Raw genomic sequence first — 20,720 nt, 5'->3', positions numbered from 1 at the left:
AAGCCTCTTCCAGCATGCAGGCGGGGGAAGGGCAAGCTTAAAGCTGCAATCTGACTTGACTCTATCAAAGGTGAATTCTAGCAGCAGAGGGAACAACTGTGAAAAGATCTACCAGGGCCATTGAAGAAGCAGGGACAAGGCTTCCGGTGGTGGCCATGGAGGAGTAGGTCGCGCATTCGGCAGCTCCCGTCTGGAACTGACTCTCAGACCTTTTTCAGGAGTTTCCATAGACTTTTTAAACGGACCAGAAGTCTAACGGCCAAAGGAGCGGCACTGGAGCTACGGGAGAAGCGAGGGAAAGAAAACAAAATGGTGGCGGCCAGGGACAAAGGGGAGCTGCAGGAGTTCATCAAGCGCTGCTTCGAGTAGCAGCGCAAGGAGATGCGCAAGGAGATGTTGGCGCCTATGCTTTTGGCAATTGAAGGACTCGGGATCACCCAGAAGGTCCACGAAGCTAAGATCCAGGAGGTACAGAAAAGAGTCAGTCAGGACGAGCTCGTGGGCCTGGCAGTGATAGTGGAGCAGAACGAGGCGCTACACAAGAGGTGGGCGGGAAGACTCGAAGACCTGGAGAACAGGTCGAGGAGAAAGAATCTGCGAATCCTGGGTCTCCCTGAGGGAGTGGAGGGGGCTGATGCCGGGGCATACGCGAGCACGATGCTCGAGGCGATGATGGGCACGAAGGCCCCTTCGAGGCCGCTGGAGTTGGACGGGGCACATTGGGTGCTGGCGAAGAAGCCCCAGGCAAATGAGCCGCCAAGGACGATTGGTGGTGAGGTTCCACCGGTTCACGGACAGAGAGTGGGTCCTGAGATGGGCCAAGAAGGAGCGGAGCAGTAAGTGGGAAAATGCAGAGATCCGAATTTACCCGGACTGGAGCACGGAGGTTGCAAAGCGGAGAGCGGGTTTCAACCAGGCCAAAGCGCGTTGTACCGGAAAGAAATGAAATTCTGAATGCTGCAGCCAGCGCGACTGTGGGTCACATATAAGGGCCAACACTATTACTTCGAAACGCCTGAAGAGGCGTGGACCTTTGTACAAGCCGAAAAGTTGGACTCTAACTGAGGGTGGGGGGGATGTTTTGGGGTTTGATGTGTGATGGTTGTTGTATATAGGGGGTCAATCACGCGCAGGAAATGTTACATGGGCTGGGGGAGAGAGACAAGGCCGCGACAGGAGCTGCGCCAGAGGGGGCGGAGCGGGCTTTGGAAAGCGCGGGGTGTTTATGAAGGCGGACGTGGCCATGCTCCAAGAGACACACCTGAAGGTGGCGGACCAGGTCAGGCTAAGAAAGGGATGGGTAGGACAGGTATTCCACTCGGGACTGGACGCGAAGAATAGAAGAGTGGCAATATTGGTGGGAAAGCGGGTGTCATTTGAGGCCAAGACTATTGTAGCGGACAATGGAGGGCGATATGTAATGGTGAGCGGTAGGCTGCAAGGGATGTGCGTGGTGTTGGTAAACGTATACGCCCCAAACTGGGATGATGCAGGATTCATGAAGCGCATGTTGGAGCGCATTCCGGACCTGGAGATAGGAGGCCTGATAATGGGAGGGGACTTCAATACAGTGTTGGATCCAGCACTAGACCGTTCCAAATCAAGGACTGGAAAGAGGCCGGCGGCGGCCAAGGTACTTAGGGGGTTTATGGACCAGATGGGGGGAGTGGACCCATGGCGGTTTGCAAGGCCGCAGGCCAGGGAATTTTCTTTCTTCTCCCGTGTACACAAAGCCTACTCCCGGATAGATTTCTTTGTTCTGGGTAGGGCGCTCATCCCGAGGGTGGAGGGGACGGAGTATTCGGCTATAGCCGTTTTGGACCATGCCCCACACTGGGTGGAACTGGAGCTGGGAGAGGAGAGGGACCACCGCCCGTTGTGGCAGCTGGATTTGGGACTGCTGGCGGACGAGGTGGTGTGTGGGAAGGTGAGGGGGTGTATCGGAAGGTACTTGGAGGCCAACGACAACGGGTGGGTGTGGTATGGGAGGCGTTGAAGGCGGTGATCAGGGGAGAGCTCATTTCCATTAGGGCTCATGGGGAGAAGACAGAGGGTATGGAAAGGGAGAGGTTAGTGGGGGAGATTTTGAGAGTGGACAGGAGATACGCAGAGGCCCCGGAGGAAAGATTACTTGGGGAAAGACGACGGCTCCAGACGGAGTTTGACCTGTTGACCACAGGGAAGGCAAGTGGAGGAAAGCGCAGGTGGTGACCTACGAGTATGGGGAAAAGGCTAGTCGGATGCTGGCACACCAGCTCCGTAAGAGGATGGCAGCGAGGGAAATAGGGGGAGTCAAAGATGGAAGGGGAGCCACGGTTCGGAGTGCGACGAAAATAAACGAGGTATTCAAGGCCTTTTATGAAGAGCTGTACAGATCCGAGCCCCCAGTGGGGGAAGAGGGGATGAGACGATTCCTAGATCAGCTGAGATTCCCGAGGGTGGAGGAGCAAGAGGTGGCTGGTTTGGGGACACCAATTGGGTTGGAGGAGCTGAGCAAGGGTTTGGGGAGCATGCAGGCGGGGAAGGCCCCGGGACCGGACGGATTCCCGGTGGAGTTCTACAGGAAGTACACCGACCTGTTGGCCCGCTACTGGTGAGGACCTTTAATGAGGCAAGAAAGGAGGGGACCCTGCCCTCGACGATGTCGGAAGCGACAATTTCTTTGATCCTAAAGCACGGACCCACTGCAATGTGGATCGTACAGGCCGATCTCTCTCCTCAATGTGGATGCAAAGTTGCTGGCAAAAGTGTTGGCCACGAGAATCGAGGACTGTGTCCCGGGGGTAATCCACGAGGACCAGACGGGATTTGTAAAGGGCAGGCAACTAAACACCAATGTGCGGCGGCCCTTAAACGTGATAATGATGCCATCAGAGGAGGGAGAGGCGGAGATAGTGGCAGCTATGGACGCGGAGAAGGCCTTTGATCGAGTAGAGTGGGAGTACCTCTGGGAGGTGCAGTGCAGGTTTGGGTTCGGTGTAGGGTTTATCAATTGGGTTAAGCTCCTTTACAGAGCCCCGATGGCAAGTGTAGCGACGAACCGGCGGAGGTCGGAGTACTTTCGACTGTACCGAGGGACGAGGCAGGGGTGCCCCCTGTCCCCCCTGTTGTTCGCATTGGCGATCGAACCATTGGCCATGTCATTGAGGGAGTCTAATAAATGGAAGGGGGTGGTCCGAGGGGGAGAAGAGCATCGGGTGTCGCTATATGCGGATGACCTGTTGCTGTATGTGGCGGATCCAATGGAGGGGATGGTGGAGGTCATGCAGACTCTAAGGGAGTTTGGGGAGTTTTCGGGCTATAAGCTCAATGTAGGGAAGAGTGAGCTCTTTGTATTACAGGCGGGGGACCAAGAAAGAGGGATAGGGGACCTACCGCCGAGGAGGGCGGAGGGGAGCTTTCGGTATCTGGGGATCCAGATAGCCAGGAGTTGGGGGGCCCTACATAAACTGAATCTGACGAGGTTGGTGGAGCAAATGGAGGAGGATTTCAAAAGATGGGACATGTTACCGCTCTCGCTGGCGGGTAGAGTGCAGTCGGTCAAATGGTGGTCCTTCCGAGGTTTCTGTTTGTGTTTCAGTGCCTTCCCATCGTGATCACTAAGGCCTTTTTTAAGAGAGTAGGCAGGAGTATTATGGGGTTTGTGTGGGCGAATAAGACCCCGAGAGTAAGGAGAGGGTTCCTGGAACGCAGTAGGGACCGAGGAGGGTTGGCGCTGCCAAACCTGGGGAGCTACTACTAGGCAGCAAATGTGGCGATGATCCGCAAGTGGGTTATGGAGGGAGAGGGGGCGGCATGGAAGAGGATGGAGATGGCGTCCTGTAAAGGAACGAGCCTGGGGGCGTTGGTGACGGCACCGCTGCCGCTCTCGCCGACAAAGTATACCACAAGCCACAAGGTGGCCGCAACGCTAAGGATCTGGGGCCAGTGGAGACGGCACCGGGGTGCAATGGGAGCATCGGTGTGGTCCCCGATCAAGGGTAACCACCGGTTTGTCCCGGGGAAGATGGACGGGGGGGGGGGTTCCAGAGCTGGCATCGGGCGGGGATTGGAAGAATGGGGGACCTGTTCATCGACGGGACGTTTGCGTGCCTAGGGGCACTGGAGGAGAAGTTCGAGTTACCCCCGGGAAATGCCTTTAGATATATGCAGGTGAGGGCTTTTGTGAGGCGACAGGTGAGGGAATTCCCGTTGCTCCCGGCACAAGAGGTTCAAGATAGGGTGATCTCGGGTGTATGGGTCGGGGAGGGCAAGGTGTCGGAAATACACCAGGAGATGAAAGAAGAGGGGGAAGCGCTGGTAGAAGAGTTGAAGGGTAAATGGGAGGAGGAGCTGGGGGAGGAGATCCAGGAAGGTCTGTGGGCTGATGCCCTAGGTAGGGTTAATTCCTCCTCCTTGTGTGCCAGGCTCAGCCTGATACAATTTAAGGTGGTCCGCAGAGCGCACTTGACGGGGGCGAGGTTGAGTAGGTTCTTTGGGGTAGAGGACAGATGTGGAAGGTGCTCAGGGAGCCCGGCGAACCATGTCCATATGTTTTGGTCATGCCTGGCACTGGAGGGGTTCTGGAGAGGAGTGGCAGGAGCAATATCTCAGGTTTTGAAAGTCCGGGTCAAGCCAAGCTGGGGGCTAGCAATATTTGGAGTAGTGGACGAACCGGGAGTGCGGGAGGCGAAAGAGGCCGGCATTCTGGCCTTTGCGTCCCTAGTAGCCCGGCGAAGGATCTTGCTAATGTGGAAGGAGGCGAAGCCCCCCAGCCTGGAGGCCTGGATAAATGATGTGGCTGGGTTCATAAAATTGGAGAGGATTAAGTTCGCCTTGAGAGGGTCTGCGCAGGGGTTTTACAGGCGGTGGCAACCGTTCCTAGACTATCTCGCGGAGCGTTAGAGGAAGGTCAGTCAGCAGCAACCTTGGGGGGCGGGGGGGACGTCCTGGGAGGGCGGGGGGAGAGGGGGACTGCCTGGGAGGGTGGATGAGCAAGAGATAACATGAAGGGTTGGGGAAACTGGCACGTACGGGTGAGGGCCAGTGTACAAAGCTGTGTAAATATATCATTTTGCCATGTATATATCTCGCTCTGCGCGATTTCTCGTTTTTTTTTTGTTACGGGGGGGGGTTATTGTTTGTAAGGGAGAAAAAGTGTGTTAATAAATATATATTTTTAAAAAAGTGATTACCCCCTGCTTTTTTTTCCCCATCCAATTTCATTGACCATAACAAAATAGCTCAGGCGTTTGACATATAGCATCCACTGCTCCGCGTTAGGAGCGAATGGTTCCAGTTTCCCAAAAGGGGACACTTTGATCCTCTCAGAGTGCTGAACGAGCTTGCTTCAAAGAAAAAAGGTTTCCGCACGAGGTCTGCTCTCCTGATTTCTGTAGCAGTGGGAAAGGCAGTCCGATTGATCGGTGACCAAGTAGATTAACGAATAAATGGTTTATTCAAGTAAATAACTATTCACAAAGAGTGAGATAAAGGCTACCAGGCTCCAAACTGCCAGAGAAAACCCATGCTCAGTCCCAGATTGGCCAAACGGGTCACATGACTCTCTGAGCACTCGCTCCTTAAAGGGGCATGCCACCACGTCACCACACATTGCAATCCTTCGAAGTTGCTTGAATTTTTTTCTTTCTTTCATGGGATTGGGCACCACTGGCAGCATTTTCTGCCCACCCCTTTTTGCCCTTGAATTGAGTGGCTTCCTCGGCCATTTCAGAAGCCAGTTACTGTGGATCTGGAGTCGCCTGTAGGCCAGATCAGGTATGGATGGTGGAGTTTCTTCTTGAAGGACATTATAGTGAACCAGATGAATTTTTCCAACAATCATTAATGAGTAGTCATGGTCATCATTACTAGCTTTATATTTCAGATTTATGATTTGAATTCAGATTATAGGATTTGAACCCATACCCCCAGTGCAATTAGCCTGGGCCTTCAAATTACTAGTCCAGTGACATTAGCACTGTGCCAGCCCTTCATCAGCCCCCCTCCCCACAATGACTGTGAACTTTCACTTTTATGTTGTAATATCACTGAAAGAAATCCCCTGATGATGTTAGATAGTTCACAAGAGGTGTATCTGGGTTTTTTAAAAGATATATTTTTATTGAAAATGTTTTCATTTTATACCAAACTCTCAAAATTGGTACAGTACAGCATGATAATTTTCAATCAAATACATGTGGGAAGAGAGAGGAAAAAAGAAAATTACTGGTTTGGATTATTCATTGTATCCAGCAACTTCCACCGCACAAGTAAAAAGATATGTTGGAAGATGGGGGGCTATCAGGAGAACAGAACAACAGGATACGGCCACAATTGGCTTGGGGACGGCACGGCGGCACAGTGGTTAGCACTGCTACCTCAGCGCCAGGGACCCGGGTTCAATTCGAGCTGCGTGTGACGGTCTGTGTGGAGTTTGCCTGTTCTCCCCGTGTCTGCGTGTGTTTCCTCTGGGTGCTCTGGTTTTCTCCCACAGTCCAAAGATGTTCAGGTTATGCTAAATTGCCCCTAAACGTTGTGTGGGGTTACAGGGATAGGGCGGGGGATTGGGCCTAGGTAGGGTGCTCTTTCAGAGGGTCGGTGCAGACGTGATGGGCCGAATAGCCTCCTTCTGCACTGTAGTGATAATTCACAGGATAACGGTGATATAGGCACAGAATCAATGAAAAACCTTGCAGGGGTAAACTAGTCAAAGCAGAGCCCAGAACTTTACAATTCAATAGCCCACATGCCATAAATGAATTTATTAAAACTATTTGCTTCAACCACTCCCCATGGTAGCGAGTTCTACATTCTTCTGAATTCCCAACTGGATTTCTTAGTAATTATCTTATGTTGAAGGCCTCTGGTTAATAATAACAATGATAATCTTAGTGTCACAAGTGGTGGTACATTAACACTGAAGTGACGTTACTGTGAAAATCCCCTAGTCGCCACACTCCAGCATCTGTTGGGTTACACTGAGGGAGTATTCAGAATGTCCAATTTACCCAACCAGCACGTCTTTTGGGAGTTGTGGGAGGAAACGGAGCCCCCGGAGGAAACCCACTTAATGGTACACACGGGGAGAATGTGCAGACTCCACACAGACAGTGACCCAAGCCAGGAATCAAACCCAGGTCCCTGGCTCTGTGAAGCAACAGTGCTAACCGCTGTGCTACCGTGCCCTTCCCTACAAGAGGAGACATTCTCTCTGTATCCACTACCAAAACCTTTTAGAATTAGAAAGACTTCTGTTGGGTCGTCCTTCGGTCTTTTTGTCAAGAGAAAAGAGACCCAACCTGTCAATTCTTTGTTGTTATGTATACCCATGCATTTCTGGTATCATCCTTGTAAATCCTCTCTGTGCCCTGTTCAGTGCCTCTGTATCCTTTCTATAATATGTTGTAACTAGGACCTCTTATCACTGTTGCACTGTAGGAAATGTAGTGTAGAAAGCTTCCTCGTGTACCAGTGATGGAACAATCTGTTTTGTGGTGAAGTTGTTTGAGATATAAATATTGACCAAGAAACCAGAGAGAATGCCTCTGTTCCTCTTCAAATTGGGCAATAGGATATCTTGCATCCACCTCAGAGGTTAGACTAATCTTCAGTTCAATATCTCAGCTGAAAGATTATATTTCTGACAGTGCAGAAATCGTTTTAGATTTTTTTGCGTTTATTTGCATCTGGAATGGGAATCAAACCCAGAACTTTCTGACCCAGGAATGACTGTTATAAACTGAGCCATTGCTGACTCTTAGAGCAGGAGGTTACAAATAAACATATATAGACCAAGTGACTGCTCGAAACATTAGCAAATAGAGATCAATGTGGGGATGTGTGAAGTTATTCACTTTGGATGCCAACAAAGAACTTTCTTAATGGCAAAAGACTAGAGATTCAGGTGTCTACGTAATCAACCACTCGAAGCTATTGCATAATTAACACCACTGAAGAATTCTGTCTCTATTGCAAGGTGGTGGGAACTCAAAACAAAGAACAGTACAGCACAGGAACAGGTCCTTCGGCCCTCCAAGCCTGTGCCGATCACGTGTCCTACCTAGACCAGCGGCCTATATCCTTCTATACCCCGTCTGTTCATGTGTCTATTCAGATAAGTTTTAAAGGTCGCTAACGTATGTGCCTCAACCACCTTACTTGGCAGTGCATTCCAGGCCACCACCACCCTCTGTGTAAAAAAAAAAAAAAAAAAAAACTTCCCCTGCACATCTCCACTGAACCTACCCCCGACCTTAAACTTGTGCCCCCTTGTAATTGTCATTTCAGCCCTGGGAAAAAGACTCCAACTGTTCACCCTTCATAATTTTATAAACTTCTATCCAGTCGCCCCCTCAGTCTCCGTCTCTGTAGGGAGAACAATCCCAGTTTACTCGATCTCTATTCATAGCTAATACCCTCCATACCAGGCAATATCCTGGGAAACCTTTTCTGCACTCTCTCCAAAGCCTCCACGTCCTTCTGGTAGTGTGGTGACCACAATTGGACACAGTATTCCAAATGTGGCCTAACCAACGTTCTATATAACTAACATAATTTGCGAGCTTTTGTACTCGATACCCCGTCTGATGAGGATAAGCATGCCAAATGCTTCCTTTACCACAGTTTCCCCCTGTGTTGCCACTTCCAAGGAACTGTGGACCTGAACGCCCAGGTCTCTGTGTGTCTATGCTCCTGATGGTTCTGCCATTCATTTTATAGCTCCCAGCTGAATTGGATCTACCAAAATGCATCACCTCGCATTTGTCCGGGTTAAATTCCAACTTCCATTTCTCCGCCCAAATTTGCAGCCTATCTATATCCTGTTGTTTTCTCTGACAATCTTCAGCACTATCCGCAACTCCTGCAATCTTAGTATCATCCGTAAACTTGCTAATCAGACCTGCTACGTTTTCTTCCAAGTCATTTATATATATATATATTACAAACAGCAGAGGTCCCAGTACAGATCCCCATGGAACACCACTAGTTACAGACCTCCGTTTGGAAAAACATCCTGCCACTACTACCCTCTGTCTCCTATGGCCAAGTCAGTTCTGAATCAATCCAGCTAGTTCACCCCTGACCCGTGTGACTTAATCTTTTGCACCAGCCTGCCATGAGGGACCTTGTCAAATGCTTTACTAAAGTCCATGTAGACAACATCCACAGCCCTTCCCTCGTCAATCATTTTTGTCACCTCTTCAAAAAAACGAAAAAAATTAATGAGACATGACCTCCCTCGTACAAAACCATGCTGTCTCGCATGAGTGAGGAAGTGATGCTTCAGCTGTCCAAATCTTTGACCAGACTCTATCTGCTTTATTTATTCAGTTTGGACCTCCGATCTCAGAAAACATGGTTTAGACTTGGGAGGGGATGCAATGCAGCAGTGCTCCGCAATTTCCTTCTGGGGCCTGGAATGACACTCCATCTCCTTATGTTTTCTTATCTCTCTCAGTCTCTTCTTTTCCCTGGTTCCTGTTCCTAGCTTGTTTGGCCTGGCTCTTGCATTGGAATGAGACTGAAGGAGACAAGTCCCCTGTTCCATTTTAAACCGAGTTGAAGTCCAGGCTTAGAGCCAGTTTACACCTTCAGTGAGAAGTTGTTTGTTGTCTTCTGGTAATCATCAAGTTGGGCTTCTCCAGAGATGTTTTTTTTAAGGTCATTACATCATTAAATCCGTAAAGTCCCTTTGAAAAGGGATCTATCTCAAAGGATATTTCATTCAGAGATTTGTAATTCCATCGGGTCCAAGAATAGTACCATTATAATTAGCTGTCTGTGTGGTGCAGTGTTATCTCGGGATATAAAAAATTTATTTGACTAGGGGTATTAATAGCAAAAAAAGATCCCTGTTGTTAATATGGAAGAGTTAAGAGGATGATCCTGCATTGGATAGTAATTAGATATACTCAGCTAACATTCACTAAAACGTATATGCAATTGAGGAGTATTTCCAGAAGAGTAGAACATAGAACATAGAACAATACAGCGCAGTACAGGCCCTTCGGCCCACGATGTTGCACCGAAACAAAAGCCATCTAACCTACACTATGCCATTATCATCCATATGTTTATCCAATAAACTTTTAAATGCCCTCAATGTTGGCGAGTTTACTACTGTAGCAGGTAGGGCATTCCACGGCCTCACTACTCTTTGCGTAAAGAACCTACCTCTGACCTCTGTCCTATATCTATTACCCCTCAGTTTAAAGTTATGTCCCCTCGTGCCAGCCATATCCATCCGCGGGAGAAGGCTCTCACTGTCCACCCTATCCAACCCCCTGATCATTTTGTATGCCTCTATTAAGTCTCCTCTTAACCTTCTTCTCTCCAACGAAAACAACCTCAAGTCCATCAGCCTTTCCTCATAAGATTTTCCCTCCATACCAGGCAACATCCTGGTAAATCTCCTCTGCACCCGCTCCAAAGCCTCCACGTCCTTCCTATAATGCGGTGACCAGAACTGTACGCAATACTCCAAATGCGGCCGTACCAGAGTTCTGTACAGCTGCAACATGACCTCCCGACTCCGGAACTCAATCCCTCTACCAATAAAGGCCAACACTCCATAGGCCTTCTTCACAACCCTATCAACCTGGGTGGCAACTTTCAGGGATCTATGTACATGGACACCTAGATCCCTCTGCTCATCCACACTTTCAAGAACTTTACCATTAGCCAAATATTCCGCATTCCTGTTATTCCTTCCAAAGTGAATCACCTCACACTTCTCTACATTAAACTCCATTTGCCACCTCTCAGCCCAGCTCTGCAGCTTATCTATATCCCTCTGTAACCTGCTACATCCTTCCACACTATCGACAACACCACCAACTTTAGTATCGTCTGCAAATTTACTCACCCACCCTTCTGCGCCTTCCTCTAGGTCATTGATAAAAATGACAAACTGCAACGGCCCCAGAACAGATCCTTGTGGTACTCCACTTGTGACTGTACTCCATTCTGAACATTTCCCATCAACCACCACCCTCTGTCTTCTTTCAGCTAGCCAATTTCTGATCCACATCTCTAAATCACCCTCAATCCCCAGCCTCCGTATTTTTTGCAATAGCCTACCGTGGGGAACCTTATCAAACGCTTTGCTGAAATCCATATACACCACATCAACTGCTCTACCCTCGTCTACCTGTTCAGTCACCTTCTCAAAGAACTCAATAAGGTTTGTGAGGCATGACCTTGATTCCACCGAATGTTTATAAAAAATTATGTTTGCTGTCCTCAATGCAGCTTTAGTATTTTCATTACTGCCCATTCACCTCCAAAACCTGAAATCTCAGTATATGTAAATCATGATTTTTTTCTGGCATACATGTGCAGAATAGGGGTCTTGTTGCACAATGGGAGTGTCCCATTCCAGACCTCAATGGCAGAAGGTATATTTATCACGAGGCCAAATAGGTTCAGCACCTTTAAATCCTTCAAATATGCCAGATGTCCATCAGGATAGCAATGAAATTCTGCTGAACATGATCATGGACTGATCCCCCCCCCTGCCCCCGCCCCCTATGCCCTCTTAGGGGGAGGGGAGTGGTGCTTTATGAATATGGATGACCCAGTAGGTGTCAATCATACTGGCGCCAACAAATAGTCCTTGTATTGTAAGCTGTTCTCATTGACCTGTAACTCCTTGCTTTTTTTAATTCATGGGATGTGGGAATTTATTGCTCATCCCTAGGACATTCAGGATGTTTTTTTTACAACAATTGTTAGACTTTTAATTTAAGATTTTTATTGGATGGAATATGACCATCTGCGGTAGTAGGATTCAAACCCAGGTCCCCGAACATTACCCTGGAGCACTAGTCCAGCGATAGCACCACTCTGTCACTGCCTCTCCCTACTGCAGCCGTTTGCTTGTGAGCTGACGCAACACGGGAAGATTTTACTCCAACTGGCACAAGGGAGGGTTGTTAGATTGGTGGTGTTTATATTTGCAGTTGGGAAAGAATATAGTCCCAAAGGCAAAGGTACTCTACCTTAACCTCCATATCTACTAAAAATGGTGGAGAGGTTTGGACAGTTCAATCCTATTCCTTTTATCTTGTGCCTGCTTTCCATGAGGAACAGATAATATTGTACTTCTCCATGTTTTAATCACTCTTCAATGCAGATATAATTTGATAAGAGAGGTGCGTGTCTCTGATGAATGGGCTTTGGGGCCAAATTTTCATCTGGGTGTTGATGCGGAGTTTGGTGTGCTTTTGCCTACCTTTTTGCAGGTGGGAATACCTAGTGCACAAACCTCGTACCTGCCCCTGCTGTGGTCAGGGTCTCCATTTTGGATGAGGTAAGAAAGGTCAGATATCCTCCCCAACACCCATTTTTAGCTGGCGGTGTGGGATTTACAAGGTTAAGAGCTCGTAAAGAAAATGAAAAGCCTGTAGAGGATTCTGGAAGAGCCTGAAAGCTAAATGTGAAGTGATATCACAACTTCGATGAAGTATTGTATCGTGGATGTATTTTCAATGCAGTGATATATCATGGGAATCTACCTGCATGGGTAGGTTGACACTTGCAATGATCAGCTGTGTGTATTTGTTCACATCCATTGCCGAGAAAAAGGATAGATGATGGCGTTGTCGTACTCTTGCAGGCTTGGCAATCTGGGGGCTCAGGATTATGGCCTGGGAACATTGGGTCCATAAGACCGTAAGAAAAAGGAGCAGAATTAGGCTACTCGGCCCATCGAGTCTGCTCCGCCATTCAATCATGGCTGATATTTTCTCATTCCCATTCTCCTGCCTTCTCCCCATAACCCCTGATCCCCTTATTAATCAAGAACCTATCTATCTCTGTCTTAAAGATACCCAGTGAATTGGCCTCCACAGCCTTCTGCGGCAGAGTTCCACAGATTCACCACCCTCTGGCTGAAACAAATCCTCCTCATCTCTGTTTTAAAGGATCGTCCCTTTAACTTGAGATGGTGTCCTCTAGTTCTAGTTTTTCCTACAAGTGGAAACATCCTCTCCACATCCACTCTATCCAGGCCTCGCAGTATCTTGTATGTTTCAATAAGATCCCCTCTCATCCTTCTAAAGGGTCAAAGCAAGTTTGATTTCACGTGCCAGAAGCATTGTTTCTCTGAGTCAGTTATATGGAGGCATTGCCGGCATCAGGATAAGGTCCACTCAAATGGAGAGTAACTTGCATCCTGGAAGGACTCTGCTGTTAACCAGTGAACCCAGACCCTAGTCCCTTCCCCACCCTCTAGAGCAGCAGGCTGAAGGGATGTGGCCCTGACCCTCACTCGCACATGAGCCAGGGTTGTAGCATGCAGACAGAAGTCAGACATATGTAAAAGCTGAGGAGCATCAGAGCTCGTGTGTGAACAAGAAAGCAATGGTGGCATCCCTGGTCCTCCTGCCCATAAGAACCTTTGGCCCTGCCTGACCTCCATCCTCCAGATCCTCTTGGTATTCTCCCTCCTGGACTTCCTCAACAGGGAAAATGTATGCTCCCCCTGGTCGTCTTCATCGAGGATGTAGCCCCGCTGCTGAGCTAAGTTATGGAGGGCACAGCAGACAGCAATGATGCGGGCGACCCTCCGTGGTCTGTATTGCAGGGACTCAGTGGACCTGTGAAGGCAGAGGAATTGTTGCTCTCGCAGACCGGGTGGCACTGTGAGCCTCGTTGTAGCGGGACTGACTTGGTCGCTGACCTCTGCACAGACGTGATCAGCCAAGACACCAACGGTATCTCTTCTCCCCAATTATCCATCCATGCAACCTGGGGTGCCCCTCAAATATCTCCGGGCTTTAATACTGCCTATGGTCGAAACTATCATGCACACTCCCTAGAAAATCTGCACTGGCGTGCATGAACTTATTTTCTTTTAATATACAGGACACCCTGATGCCACAGAGCGGGTAGACCCACATGAGTGTCGTCGGTGTCCCTCTACATCTGTGGCAGACCAGCGATGGAGACGAATCCCGCAGCCCTCTTGTCCTGATGGGCCTGGTCCAGGTCGAAATTAATGAAGTCCAAAGCCCTGGCGTAGAGTGCTTCTGTGACGTCACGGGTGCATTTGTCTGCAGGTGACTGCGAAATGCCACAAAGGTCGCCTGTTGAGCTGTTGAAACCTTGAACATTTCTGTGACATAAAGGTTGAGGGCTTCACGGCCACAGGGAGGGGGTGCCCTCTCATCATCCCCCCCCCCCCCCCCCCCCCCCCCCCCCCCAATCTCGTGCCCCATACCCCTATGCCAATAGCAGCTGTAAATTAAACGCTCATTTCCTGACGACATTTAGGGATAATTCAGGTCTGTGAACACTTTCTAAAGCAGACAGACTGATGGCTTCTGGACTACACGCACACCAGTTGTGACCCCCATCCCTGAGGAGGATCCTGACCATCTCCTCCGAACACCCTTGAACCAGCCCCCCTCTGCAGCTGGTGAGTGGATTTTGTCCCTGGTACAAGGTGGAGAGGGGTTCTCACTCCTCCCTCTCGGAGGTCATGGTGCTTGGTTACCGTTTTCAAAAAGCAGTAGTGATTCGTGCCTGCGTGACATCACACTGCTGGGCAGGAGGATTCAATGAGGTCTGAATATTCAACTATAACCTTGCTAATGACATTGAAATGGATTCGAATCAGATTCTCATCCTTCCTGGGCATGAACCTGATCGCATCATTGGGGAGATCCCGTCTATCGGAAACCTCGCCAGCGCAAATCCCAATTTTGGCCTCTCGCGAGAGTTTGCGGCCATTGCAGGACTTGCGCCTGGGGTTAATGGACCTGCAGAATCATACTCTTTTTCAAAGAGTATTGGCATCGGATTATGTCTATTATTTTCTATATTCGAGGGCAAATACCTACACCTGATATACTGCTTTAAACTGGCTATATTGTTTGCGTTGCTGCTGATCTTTTCTTAATAAATCTACCTCATTGTCCGTGCCCTAGTCTGATAGTGATTGTTAGAAATATTGGAGTCCGTAAGCAGGCTTGTGACATATCCAGTAGAATAAGTACAGTTTCTGCTTGATCTCTGTTTGTTACATTACTCAATAATTGGCAGGAGTTAAGCGCGCATCCTGCTCAGTGCAGCACGGCAGCACAGTGGTTAGCACAGTTGCTTCATAGTTCCAGGGTTCCTGGTTCGATTCCAGGCTTGGGTCACTGTCTGTTCGGAGTCTGCACGTTCTCCCTGTGTCTTCATGGGTTTCATCCGGGTCCTCCGGTTTCCTCCCACAATTCCAAAGATGTGCAGGTTAGGTGGATTGGCCATGATAAATTGTCCTTAGTGTCCAAAAAAAAAAGGTTTGGTGGGGTTACAGGGATACGGTGGGAACGCGGGCAAGTATTTAGCAACTCGAATTTTGAACAGCCTGTGAAAAGGGAATTGTACACCAGGCTGAAGTTATTATAGCTTGTGACAGCTTGCCATTAAGATCTTTGAATTTCCTTTCTTCAGTAAAAAATGTCTCGAGATGTGAGAACTGATATCAATTTGAAAGAGCCACGATGGGACCAGGGGGCCTTCATGGGACGAGCCAAGCACTTCTTCATGGTGACTGACCCCCGCAATGTTCTACTCTCCAGTGAAGCATTAGATGAAGCAAGGACCATTCTGGAGAACTACAAGTAAGGCTGTGGGAAATATTAGCAGCGTGGTGTCATACTAATGCTTCTCTTTATCGGCTATAAAAAGAACATTCTGTCATATTTTATACAATGCAATTCTATTTAAAATACTCTTCGCTTTTCATTCCATTTTGCTCCCCTGTTTTGCCTGGCCTGCCCCTAATTTAATTATTAATCTGTAAGGATGTATTTGCAAAACATATAAGTGCTAGATGTTGTTGCTGATCTCTTTTTGAAAATTATCTCCGCTTATTTTGTGTGACTTGTGTGTTGATGAAGGCGCTGTTACTGCTGAGGAATGGCACACTATCGCTGCCGACATCAAGCCCTTCGAAATCAGATGTAGTACTGTTTGGTGCAGAGCAACACATTCCCTATTCTTCCCCAATCAATGCAATCTCTTCACTATTTACCACCCCACCATCCGTGATCTTTTACTGATCAACCCTCCTACATTCATGTCTAAATCATTTATATAAACCACAAACAGCAAGGGCCCCAACACTAATCCCTGCGGGTAAGTGTAAAGTCGCCATAGTCCCAGATGACCATAGGCTGCTTTCCCCTTTGAGGGGGAGAGCTGACTGGTGGTGCTTGAACCTGAGGATCACCACACCTCAGGCGAGAGGCAAGATTGAGAAGGTGGGGCCTTCATGAATAACCTCAGCCGGTACAGGAATTGAACCTGCTCTGCTGGCCTCGTACTGCACCACGAACCAGCTGTCTAGCCAACTGAGCTAAACCGGCCCTGCGGGACCCCATTGGACACAGGCGTCCAGTCAGAAAACACCCTCGACCACTGCCACTCAGCCAATTTTGGATCCAATTTGCCAAATTTTCTTGGATCCCATGGTCTCTTACCTTCGCTATCAGCCTCCCATGTGGGACCTTGCTGAAGTCCAAGTAGACTACATCAAGTGCGTTGAACTCATCTACACACCTGGGCATGATCCACTGGCCGTGTTGCGCTCTCATTTGAGCGCAGTACGGCCGGTGAATCCTGGGAGAGCCCTCTCGCGTGCTTTCCGCTAGTCTTCACACCTTGCAGGATTCACCCAAGTCCCGTGCATAGGGGTCAGAATCCCGGCCACAAGGGTCGGGACCAAACGGTGCGCGCCGAAGCCGGTTTTAAACTGGCTTCAGTGAACTTAGCCGGTATCCACCGGCATTGCGGGATCCACCGGCTTCCCCAGCAAGTCCGCAGCCGGGCGCCATTCAGCACTGGGCCACACAAACGTGGACCAGGCAGAACGGCACCCATGAGGGTCTCCCGGGACATTGGAAACCTCTGGGTGGGTAGTGTCTGTGCACGGTGACCCCAGGCCCTCCAACTGGAATTTGGGCACCTTGGCACTGCCACCCTGTCTAGCGCGGTGCTGGTGAATCAGCTGGTGAGCCTTAATTTCCAGCGAGAAACCCCATGGGCCTTGTTAAGTGGACTAATTAACGTTGAGTAGCTTTGCCGGCCTCGCCAGGCCGAGCGGCGGGAAGCTCGCGGCAGTTCCCGCTTGCTACCACACTTAGGGCGCGATTCTCCAGAAAGATTTGCCCTAAGAGTGGGCTAAACTGGTGAGAAACTCCCCAAGGCCCCAACAATGTCATTGAATAATGGTGGGGAAACACCCTGAAAAACCCACCACAAATGCACTAAGAGATTTTTCCGGAGAAGCGCGCCCCATGTCACCTCTTAGAAAAATTCAGTCAAGTTGGTCAGACATGATCTCCCCATAACAAAACAATGCTGACTGTTCTTGATTAATCCCTGCCTCGCCAAATACAGATTAGTTCTGTCTATCAGAATTGCTTCCAATAGTTTCCCCACCACGGAGGTCAGACTGACTGGCCTGTACATTCCTGGTTGATCCCTTCCTCCCTTCTTGAATAATGCTTTGCGCAGGTGAAGGAGACTCGTCCTGAGTGAGTGAGACACATCCAGAGTGAGTATTGGAACTTGGTAATTTGATGCAGTGAGATAATTCGGTGCAGAATGGGAGAAGGTGCTTTTTTCCCTACCATTTTGTTCTCTTTCTTCTGGCCTGTAACTGTTAATATGCAGGGAGAGAACCAGAGAACATCCTGGGAAGGTAAGTGATGTTTATTACCTTTTCAAATTGTGCGGGGTGGAAAACTGAAGTGACATCACAGTAAAGCTGTGACCTGATTGGCTGGTTGGGAATCTGTTAAATTTGAAAAAAAAATAATATTGCAAAACAAATCTAATTGATTAACTAGACAGTGGAATAACTAAACCTGAGGACAGTGATCGGTATTTTAGCATTTAATTTTACAGTAAAAATCATCTAGCGTAGTTAATTGTAACTCAATCTAACAATAATTCAAGTGTTTATTTTAAATTAATTAATTAGTGCTTAAATGTCACTCAGCGGGGTGCAGTACTCCAGCTGTGAGATGTGGCAGATCTGTGACGCTTCCAGCATTCCGGTCGACTACATCTGCAGCAACTGTAACCAATGGCAGCTCCTCACAGACCGCGTGGTTCGGTTGGAGCAGCAATTGGATGCACTTAGGAGCATGCAGGTGGCGGAAAGCGTCATAGATAGGAGTTATAGAGACATGGTCACACCCAACGTGCAGGCAGAGAGATGGGTGACCACCAGAAGGGGCAGGCAGTCGGTGCAGGAATCCCCTGTGGTTGTCTCCCTCTCGAACAGGTATACCGCTTTGGATATTGTTGGGGGGGAATAGCCTATCAGGGGAAAACAGCAGCAGCCAGATCAGTGGCACCACGGCTGGCTCTGATGTTCAGCAGGGAGGGTCAAAGCGCAGAAGAGCAATAGTCATAGGGGACTCTATAGTCAGGGGCACAGATAGGCGCTTCTGTGGACGTGAAAGAGACTCCAAGATGGTATGTTGCCTCCATGGTGCCAGGGTCCAGGATGTCTCAGAATGGTAGCGGGCATCCTGAAGGGGGAGGGCAAACAGGCAGAGGTCATTGTACATATTGGTACTAACGACATAGGCAGGAAGGGGCATGAGGTCCTGCAGCAGAGTTCAGGGAGCTAGGCGGAAAGTTAAAAGACCGGACCTCTAGGGTTGTAATCTCGGGATTACTCCCTGTGCCATGTGCCATTGAGGCTCGAAATAGGAAGATAGAGCAGCTAAACACATGGATAAATAGCCGGTTTAGGAGGGAGGGTTTCCGTTTTCTGGACCACTGGGAGCTCTTCCGGGGCAGGTGTGACCTGTATAAGAAGGACGGGTTGCATCTAAACTGGAGAGGCATAAATATCCTTGCCGCGAGGTTCGCTAGTGTCACACGGGAGGGTTTAAACTAGTATGGCAGGGGGGTGGGTACCGGAGCAATAGGTCAGAAGGTGAAAACATTGAGGGAGAACTAGGGAGTAGGGCCAGTATGGCTCTGACGAAGAGCAGACAGGGAGATGTTGCTGAAAACAGTGGGTCTGGTGGCCTGAAGTGCATATGTTTTAATGCAAGAAGTATGACAGGTAAGGCAGATGAACTTAGAGCTTGGATTACTACTTGGAACTATGATGTTGTTGCCCTTACAGAGATCTGGTTGAGGGAAGGACAGGATTGGCATCTAAACGTTCCAGGATTTAGATGTTTCAGGCGGGATAGAGGGGGATGTAAAAGGGGTGGCGGAGTTGCGCTTCTGGTTCGGCAGAATATCTCAGCTGTACTACGGGAGGACACCTCAGATGGCAGTGAGGCTACATGGGTAGAGATCAGGAATAAGAAGGGTGCAGTCACAATGTTGGGGGTTTACTAGGAGATGGAGGAGCAGATAGGTAGACAGATTTTGGAAAGGAGTAAAAGCAACAGGGTTGTTGTGATGGGAGACTTCAACTTCCCCAATATTGACTGGGACTCACTTAGTGCTAGGGGCTTGGACGGGGCAGAGTTTGTAAGGAGCATCCAGGAGGGCTTCTTAAAACAATATGTAGATAGCCCAACGAGGGAAGGGGCTGCACTGGACCTGGTATTGGAGAATGAGCCCAGCCAGGTGGTAGAAGTTTCAGTAGGGGAGCATTTTGGGAACAGTTACCACAATTCAGTGAGTTTTAAAGTGCTGGTGGACAAGGATAAGAGTGGTCCTCGGGTGAATGTGCAAAATTGGGGGAAGGCTAATTATAACAATACTAGGCAGGAACTGAAGAACCTAGATTGGGGGCGGATTTTTTAGAGTAAATCAACATCTGACATGTGGGAGGTTTTCAAATGTCAGTTGAAAGGAAGTCAGGACCGGCATGTTCCTGTGCGGAAGAAAGATAAATATCGCAAATTTTGGGAACCTTGGATAACGAGCGATATTGTAGGCCTCGTCAAAAAGAAAAAGGATGCATTTGCCAGGGCGAGAAGGCTGGGAACAGACTAAGCCTGTGTGGAATATAGGGAAAGTTGGAAGGAACTTAAGCAAGGAGTCAGGAGGGCTAAAAGGGGTCACGAATAGTCATTGGCAAATCCCAAGGCTTTTTACACGTACTTAAAGAGCAAGAGGGTAGCCAGGGAAAGGGTTGGCCCACTGAAGGACAGGCAAGGTAATCTATGTGTGGAGCCAGAGGAAATGGGCGAGGTACTAAATTAATACTTTGCATCAGTATTCACCAAAGAGAAGGAATTGGTGGATGTTGAGTCTGGAGAAAGGTGTGTAGTTAGCCTGGGTCACATTGAGATCCAAGATTTGGTGGGCAGCATGGTAGCACTGTGGATAGCACAATTGCTTCACAGCTCCAGGGTCCCAGGTTCGATTCCGGCTTGGGTCACTGTTTGTGCGGAGTCTGCACATCCTCCCCGTGTGTGCGTGGGTTTCCTCCGGGTGCTCCGGTTTCATCCCACAGTCCAAAGATGTGCAGGTTAGGTGGATTGGCCATGATAAATTGCCCTTCGTGTCCAAAATTGCCCTTCGTGTCCAAAATTGCCCTTCGTGTTGGGTGGGGTTACTGGGTAATGGGGATAGGGTTGAGGTGTTGACCTTGGGTAGGGTGCTCTTTCCAAGAGCCGGTGCAGACTCGATGGGCCGAATGGCCTCCTTCTGCACTGTAAATTCTCTGTCTATGTAAAAAGACGAGATGTTGGGCGTCTTGAAAATATTACGGTAGATAGGTCCCCAGGGCCTGATGGGATCTACCCCAGAAATCTTCGGAT

The 20,720-nt window shown here is 49.0% G+C and overlaps 1 protein-coding gene across 4 annotated transcripts in view; it reads left to right on the top strand.

Moving 5' to 3' along the window:
* LOC140393268 (sideroflexin-3-like) overlaps positions 1 to 20,720 on the top strand; it is an 85,726-nt gene that overhangs the window by 5,378 nt on the left and 59,628 nt on the right. For all 4 annotated transcript variants that reach the window (XM_072479553.1, XM_072479554.1, XM_072479555.1 and 1 more), the window contains one exon: positions 15,424 to 15,593. In XM_072479553.1, the coding sequence (XP_072335654.1) occupies positions 15,430 to 15,593 (164 nt within the window). In that variant the 5' untranslated portion in view covers positions 15,424 to 15,429. The remainder of the gene's footprint in view (positions 1 to 15,423; positions 15,594 to 20,720) is intronic.

The sequence above is a fragment of the Scyliorhinus torazame genome, chromosome 16, assembly GCF_047496885.1.
Source record: "Scyliorhinus torazame isolate Kashiwa2021f chromosome 16, sScyTor2.1, whole genome shotgun sequence".
NCBI classification, from domain to species: Eukaryota; Metazoa; Chordata; class Chondrichthyes; order Carcharhiniformes; family Scyliorhinidae; genus Scyliorhinus; species Scyliorhinus torazame.
This window is presented reverse-complemented; position numbering and strand designations above follow the sequence as displayed.